At 39.2% G+C, this 8168-nt stretch overlaps 1 protein-coding gene across 2 annotated transcripts; it reads right to left on the reverse strand.

Annotated features, from left to right (window-relative positions):
- Positions 1-782: 782 nt before the first annotated feature.
- On the reverse strand, positions 783-6285 carry cops2 (COP9 signalosome subunit 2). 2 transcript variants are annotated; one of them, XM_049718764.2, is made up of 13 exons: positions 5519-6285; positions 5009-5122; positions 4844-4921; positions 4637-4762; positions 3834-3923; positions 3629-3745; positions 3361-3535; positions 3092-3270; positions 2915-2967; positions 1988-2085; positions 1828-1910; positions 1681-1739; positions 783-1233 (listed from the first exon to the last, which is right to left on the reverse strand). In XM_049718764.2, exons 1-13 carry the CDS (start codon positions 5570-5572, stop codon positions 1089-1091), a joined length of 1371 nt encoding a protein of 456 aa, XP_049574721.1. In that variant the 5' UTR covers positions 5573-6285; the 3' UTR covers positions 783-1088. The 2 variants fall into 2 exon arrangements, with proteins under 2 accessions (XP_049574721.1, XP_049574722.1); XM_049718765.2 differs by having other exon boundaries at positions 3668-3745; positions 5519-6280.
- Positions 6286-8168: the final 1883 nt, after the last annotated feature.

Raw genomic sequence — 8168 nt, forward strand, 5'->3', positions numbered from 1 at the left:
TTTAATAAGTGACGTCAGCGACGGTGGGTATGGTGAAAGTAAACGCTCCCTGTTCAAATGATTTTATTTTCCGCCAACCAGTACGACTCTCCTGAAAACAAAACTTTCTTTTAAAGAGGAGCAAATAAACGTGAAATTAAAATGTGCACATCCACCTACCTAGAACTGTATTTGGAATGAATCAAGCACATTCAAACTCAGGTAAAATGGGAGTCAGCTCTAAGCAACAGTTAATCAGTGACCTCAAAGTTCATCTTTTCTGGTAGGCTTTTCCACTGTGAACAGATACTAGATACTTTATTCGTTCATAAGGGAAATCCACAATATCCGTAGGATAGAAAAGCAGAAGAGGAAGATCTACTATGAAACCTACATTTAACCTACGTACATTTAAATTAAACGCTTGGAGTGACTGGAAAGGCTGCCAGCATTGAGGATCAATATCATTGATTGATGTATAGGATATACTTTTTCTCAATATACTTAATATCCAGCTGAAAGTCCATATAAGAAACTTTTTGCCAACACTAGCAGAACGTTACAAGACATCTAAACTGTGCACTTATTGACGATGATTGTGTTTGACTCCAACTATTCCCAGTTGAATTTTAACATCAGTGGTAGTACTAGAAGCATACAGTTGTCAGCTAGTATGCCAACATTATACTACTAGTGAGAACAAAAGGCATACATGGAACTTGAGCTGGATGTCAAGATAAAATAATTTCCATAGCTAGGTGTCTCTTGTCATGATGAAAACACTCCATTCCAAATTTAAACCATTAAGTGCTGACAGGAGTTTATTACCAGGTGGCAACAGTATACATTAAAATACTGCATATGTCTTCTCATACACATTTATACAACCAATATATCTGCACATGGAAGGATCTGCCAATCTGGTATATGAAAAACAACAGTGTCAGTGATTTCCTCTCGCCAGGACAAGTCAACACATTCTCAGGGCTCTTCTTGAACATCGGTGGCGTTTTTCAAAGCGTGTGGCGTCTCGCTCGTCTCCGAAGCACGGTAGCATACTTGATGTATTCAAACATGCCATTTTCTTGTCTCTTGATTTTTCAGTGGCATCATGTGAGCTTGCTCACAATGGCCTGGTTGAGAGAGTTCAGCTGATTAGTCCATTTGTCTAAAGCTGTGTAGCGAGCACCTCCCCGTTTCTGGTAGTCGAGTTCTAGTAGCTGGTTGACTTGGTCGATTCGCCCGTGGATTGTGCTGTGAACACCACAAAAATAGTTAAAGAACGGCTGTACGCAGCAGTAAAATACAATACACTCTCAGCCATGAGAATATGTATCCTCATAAGTAGTTTATATATATGTGCTTATCATTGTTATGATTTTATAATTGGCATAACCTCAGGTGACTGGATCGAGTCTATTAAAGAAAGAAACAATTCTAATTGGGGTTTGCAGATAATGGATGGATGGATGGATGCTATCTTCATAGGATTTTGTCACCTGTAATAGTAAATCACTTGGGTACACTTTTTTTCTTGCTAAAATCTGCATCCAAAATTTAAAACTATCTTCTCTTTAAATAATGTTGAAATAGAATTTGAAATTGCAAGTTATAGTTGAACCTTGACGTCTAATTTCAAAACCAGTTATCCATCAATTTATGGTGACGTAATGCTATATGATGAGACCGGTTGACACGTACTTATCCAGAATACACTGCACCAGTAGACTCTCCACATCACAAACATCGATATTCAGCTCCTGAAACACAAAGCAAATAGACAGTTGGAGATTATACATGGCTGGCTAAAACATAAAACTCCCCAAAGTTGTGATCCAATAGTCTTACCTTAGAAATGAAGGGGATGTGTATTCTTGTATACGGTTTGATGAGTTTGATAAGTACTTGAGTTCTAATATTGCGCAGCAACTCTGCAATAAATAAACAGAAGGTGTATTTACAAGACATTCTTGGTGCACCACAAGCAGTCAGAGTCACCACCACTCACCCTCTATGTGCTCTCGGATAAAGGGGTCGTCCATTATGTTACTGTGATTTGTTTTTAAGATTTTCTCAAATTCAGTGATGTCATTATTCTGGTAGGCGCTGGGGAGGGGGACAAACAATCAATGTTATTAAAATGCCACACTTGATGGTTAAATATCTGATGAAAACAATTCTAGATCGCTGTCAATGTTGATGCAAAACTGACAAAAATAACAATTTCACACTAAGTGTAGTTTTCCTTTTGGTTTATACAACAGATACACGTGTATTACATCATACGTCTCTGGTGAACCATTTGTACAATTTTCAGGATGTACGTATGCTTCTGCAATAAAAATAGATTTTACTTTAACGTTTTAACACATCTTGACCAAGTGGGTGCTAATATTTATAGAGGATGTTGTACATATATATTAAAATAAGCCTGTGCAAAATCAAAATTGCACTCTAATTCATTGCAATATCGATTTGCTTGATTTTTCAGCCCTACAGGCATCTTGTTCTGCAAAAAAGAGTCAATGTTGTGTCGTCGTGCAGCTTACTGAGTCACTTTGTTGTGAAACTCTGTGCGCCTGCATGTCTGTATTATAATGTCACGCACACCAAAAGGCGCACAATGTGGAGTTGGAATGGATTAACGGCATTGCCATTCATTTTAACAAGGAAGACAATTTGCAATACAAGTATTTTACGTTAAGAGCGTGGACATGAATTGAATTAAACTTTTAATGAAGGCGTCTTGATAACAAGATATCACCAGATGACCTTTTGAGATGAGAACAGAAAAAAAATCTGCAAATCTCTAACTGCAAATGTGAGGGATTCATTGTTATATGCATTACGTATTTCACAAAACTATGTGAACATAGTGCAGTTGTATTTTAGAGGTGATGAACGAGGATTGACTCCAATAACAAAGCAGTCTTACCTTACTAAATTTGTCATTGCTAATATCTCTGGATCATTTTTGTATGGTTTGGCCTTTGAAGGGTAAAGAAAAGGAAACATTAGTGTTTTAAAAACAAAATCTTCCAGACAAAAAAACATGAATCAAGAACATTAGGTAACATCAATTATGAGCTAAGAGTTAAGTAAAACATGGCACCTCTTGTGAGTCAAAGGGATTGATTCCCGACTTCATTAGCATATTGGCGAGTACTAGGTACTTCAGACACGTCGTTCTTCTTGGACTTCCAGATTCGTCATAATTTTTAAAGGCCTCGAAGAAGTCTGTGTGAGCTTTCTCAAACTCCCCCTCTCTCAGGTGCATTTTCCCGCCGCATTCTGCACAGGACCAAACAAGCACCCCTCTTTCATCAGAAAGAAGCTTTGGTCACACGGGATGGAGAAGTTGCTGAATACACCACCACTTACCTCGGATAACGCCCATTATAAGTGGATGAGGAATGGCAGATTTAATGTGGAGCGACTGCTCGTACAGGGCTTTCAATTTTTTGTTGTTTTTCTGTGCTGTGTACATCTGAATTTCCAGAGCATAGATCTCCAACAACTGCGTGCCTTTCTTCAGGTCATCCTCCCCATCATCAGTCTATGACCAACAAGAAAAGAAGCGAGGACACTATGGTCATGGATGCAATTCATAGTCGGAGAAGGAATTTCTATTCAATTACAAAGGACGTACAACCATAGCATTTGACTCATGTGCTGGGAGTCTTGTTACCTGGCAAGACTGGTGTAATTGCCTCAGGATCTTCTGCAGCTTACCGTACTCTTCTCGCTCCAGGTACAACTTTCCCAACTGTAGTGACATAAAGCATTACAATTTACTTATTTTAGTGCAAGTATAAAGTGTGATGATGTTGAGCACCAGAATAACCTTAAGGTACCTTTGTGTTGGTTTTAAACCAAAGTCTGTCATTTTTTGCATCTTTTAAAGCTTCCAGAGTAGTTTCATAGAACTCTTGTAGAAGGTCCATCTGGAAACATGGTAAATATAAAATATGACACACATACAGCGGTGGCTTGGAAATTTCCCGTGATTAGTTTTGTATTTTGTATTGTCGATTCCACCTCCGGCCCTCCCTGTGTGGAGTTTGCATGTTCTCCCCGGGCCCGCGTAGGTTTTCTCCGGGCACTCCGGTTTCCTCCCACATCCCAAAAACATGCTTGGTAGGCTGATTGAGCACTCTAAATTGTCCCTGGGTGTGAGTGCGAGTGCGGATGGTTGTTTGTCTCTGTGTGCCCTGCGATTGGCTGGCAACCGGTTCAGGTTGTCCCCCGTCTACTGCCCGTTGACGGCTGGGAAAGGCTCCAGCACGCCCGCGACCCCCGTGGGGACTAAGCGGTTCAGAAAATGGATGGATGGATGGATGGATGGATGGATAGTTTTGTATTGCATTCATTGATGGCATTTAGCTAAAAAGACTTTTGAAAGGTTGTGGCTGTTATACATACAAAACATTCTCTTTGTTTTGCAATTAATTTGACAGCAAACATCAACTTGAAGCCACTTTTTAAAGAATTGCCAAATTGCTGCTTGCTACCATACTGCAAACACACACACACACATACACACACACTCACACAAACAAATGCCTAACAACAATTCACATAATTGTCAGTTGGGTCACTCATATCTCGAGAAAAACAACATATTCAACTGTCAGATAAAGTGGTTTCCATACTGCACCTGTTTGGATGTTGAGATGTAGTCCAGAATGGAGTTGATGGACTTTTCTGAGTAGTTCCTCGTGACTGCACTTCTTATGTACGTCAGCAACTGTTTGTATCTGTTCATCATCTCTGGGAAATTAGTCTGCAATAAAACATGTAACACTTAATCAGAGTGGTCATGATAATATCAGCTACATGTCACATGTCAGTGTTGGTTATTTACCAGCTTAAAGTTGATTTTAATCATTTGTTTCAGTGCCTTGAACCCCCATTCGCCTTTCTCGCCTTCTAATTCCAAGACCTGATGATGAAAACAGGACAGTGAATACTATGAATACAATAATGTGTGTGAAACTAGCACACAACTTTGAGTTGAGGAGCATCTTACCTTCTGGAAACTGCTGAGCGCTGCTTTGGGATCATCCTCCTTCAATGCTTTGGAGTTGTAGTACTGATTCTCCAGGTCAACATTTGGCTCTGAATTGCTGTCTTCCGAGTATTCCTGAATGCACATGTACATCAAACTCCAATAGTTGAAGTTGCGAGCATAGCGTGACACAAGTTTAGGGAAGCAAAGCTTAACATGATCTCTTCCTGTGGTATTCGTAGCTTCTGCTAAAGTTAGCCAACCTATTGGCTAACTAGTCTGTAATGTAATGCAATGAGCGAGTCAGAGGAGCTTGCATGCAAGTTTCACTAAACTATCCTACAAGGTTGTTGTTTATTTTTGTTAATCAGCTCTGTGGGAATGTGTGTATGCATGCGTGTGGCCAGCTATTAAACTATATTAGCCCTACACGCTAACTACGAGGCTAACGCTAGCTAGCTCTCATTATCGCTGCTTTCCAGTTCTGCCAAAGATAAAAAGCGGGAGTTGGGTCATTTTAGATAGAAATACCAGGTCGTAGTCCTCTTCATCATCACACATGAAATCGTCCTCCATGTCAGACATTGTGATAGTCCTTGTTGTCCTTGTTTAGAGACGAATAGTTGGCCCGGCCTGCGCTGTGTTTTGCGGCGATGGGAAGGAGATGGTGTGTCAGGGTGGCAAAGAGGGGCCACGGCCGACCTCTCGTCACTAGATGGCGCTATTGGATAGCCTCTCCAACGTATTCTCTGTGTGCATTATGCCCCATTTTCACTGACGGTATCTATACCCTGCTCCACTCTGCTTCTGCTCTGCTCGACTCAGCTCTACACCCAAATACAAAGTTTCCACAACCACTGCGACTAATCCGCCTCACCATGCTTGTGACGTCATCTTACAGCGACCGTCGCTCGTGTGCAATGCAAGCACACACCGAAATAACAGAGAGTGCAATGGGTTGTTGTACCCGGCGCTTGGTTTGTGGCTGTTTATTTCAGCCAGAAGACATTAAAGGAATGAATGAACGAAATAATTAAAATGCAAAAGAATACATGCTTAAGTACCGCAGACTTTTTTGTTTTGTTTTTGAAAACACGGAACACGAGACATTGTTTACGTGGCTATTATTAACTTTGCAGATTCTAACTTAAAATAATTTGTTTGTGTATGCAAATAAAGCATTGTCTCTGACCAATCTTTGGCCTTACATTACGTTTTAGATCGAGGTTACGTTTTTGGAAGCAGAACGGAGGCGGTATCGAAAAAAGCGAGTAGAGTAGAGGGGTTAAACCCGTGGAGGTACCAGATCGGGTCGGGGGCTACGACCGTATATGACGTCACGCTACGGCAATCGCAATAAGACAAACTACACTAAACCGAAATATTTTAGTCACCCGTGTTTTGTCATTTTTCATTATAATACAGAGACTGACGGTACTATAACATCGGCTGCAATATTGATAACTGAAATGTAATACTGAGCCTCAGTAAATGATAGGCTGTTTTCTTGATGTTTCTCATTCAATTCACTTAGAGGTTTCAACATAATTGTTAATACAGATACAATACAATATAAAATGTAAGAGATGTTATTATTTTCTATCTAAAAAATGTACCAGGAAAGCAAATATATTTTTATATGATGTTCTTTTGAAGTTATTATTTCTTAACAAAACATGCCTTGTCTTATTAATTGTAGGAACACATATTAGCAATATAGACTTGTTTTCCCATGTTTATAAGCTAATTTGAGTCTGTATATTATTTTGTCTATGGTGTATTTATAGATATATTTATCTGGGATTCTTTATTTATTGGCCCAAATATTAGTTTACCAGGAATTTTCCGCTCCTTTATGACTCTAAACCAGGGGTTCTTAACTTTGTTGGAGGTACCGAACTCCACCAGCTTCATATGCACATTCACCTCTTTGGTTAAAAAAATTGAATATTTTTTTTTTCAAATCCAAGACATAGATGTTTTTTACTGGTACACAAAATGAGCCGTGCATGAACATTACCTTGTTCAAAGAACAAAACCCCTAGGTTAAGAACCACTGCTCTAAACTCTGCCATTCATTAAAGGCTTACACTGCCCTCTAGAACAAAATGAATATTTTATTTGGAGATTGCTGTGCTGAAAAATCCTGCAAAGAGTTGATGTCATTGGTTTACTGGGAAAAAAACAAAACAATATCTGATGAGTGTGAGTGAAAAATACAAGTGTATCATGCTATGAAGTGAATTGGACCATAATATTTATAATATCCAGTCATAAATTATAAATACTGGCATGACAGTGAGGAGCGTATCCACAGATCCTCATCTGACGTACAGGCTGAAAATCTTTCCAAATGTCTCCAGTCATATTAATTGTATGGAAGTCTGTGTATACTGACACTGCATGGCTGTCGACTGCATTCACATAGAAACCACAATATGTCTGCACATGCTGCAGACGTGCTCCAGTTAGTTCACGCCCTTTTGTTTCGTGTGTGAGATGAGTCATTGGAACAACAGTGCGTGCTTCGTGTCTATCAACAAATGATAAATTAATTAGATGATGATGAATTTATGAACAATCTGACCAACATAAAGACCTAATAAGCAGCACTCAGCTTGCGTTATAAACAACAGCAAAAAAAAAAAAAAATGGATAGGGGCAAGACTGATAGCTCCGCTCTGATTTGTCATGTTTTGCATGCTTAAAAATTACTTCAAATTTGTCAACACACTAACATGCTCAAAGGAGAACTGATTCGCCACTTAGGATGTAAAAGTTAATGTCGCGCTTCACAATCAAAGGATGCTGCCATTCAGTCCATAACTTGAATTTTTTGAATTTTTTAGGCATTAAAGTGCCAGAAGCACTCACGCGTACATCAGTAAAGTACAGACACACACAAAAAAAGAAACAGAAAATGAACTGGGATTGACTGTATTATTATATTATTAAAGGCAAATATTTGTTGCATGTCATAAAATTGTACAAAATGTTGTGGCGCCTTGAAATAAATGAGCCAAATTGAGGGTGTCCACATATCTCAGACATAAAAAAAAAGACAGATGTGAAGTCAGGCACGTACGTCTGTGGTTTCTGACGACTAAAATACCAGAAGAATTAGACATAATGAAATCACCTAGAAGAAGCAAGGAGAACCAATAAAGAACCCATTGTTGCT

This window comes from Syngnathus scovelli, chromosome 4, assembly GCF_024217435.2.
Source record: "Syngnathus scovelli strain Florida chromosome 4, RoL_Ssco_1.2, whole genome shotgun sequence".
In the NCBI taxonomy this organism is placed as follows: Eukaryota; Metazoa; Chordata; class Actinopteri; order Syngnathiformes; family Syngnathidae; genus Syngnathus; species Syngnathus scovelli.

Bases quoted from the DNA above. Each gene is read 5' to 3' on its own strand.
- cops2 (XM_049718764.2), bottom strand. From the start codon at position 5,572: ATGTCTGACATGGAGGACGATTTCATGTGTGATGATGAAGAGGACTAC. The intron at 3,746-3,833 runs GTACCTTAAGGT...ATGTCACTACAG, and splicing joins GGTTTAAAACCAACACAAAG to TTGGGAAAGTTGTACCTGGA. The intron at 3,536-3,628 runs GTACGTCCTTTG...TGTTGGTCATAG, and splicing joins ATGAGTCAAATGCTATGGTT to ACTGATGATGGGGAGGATGA.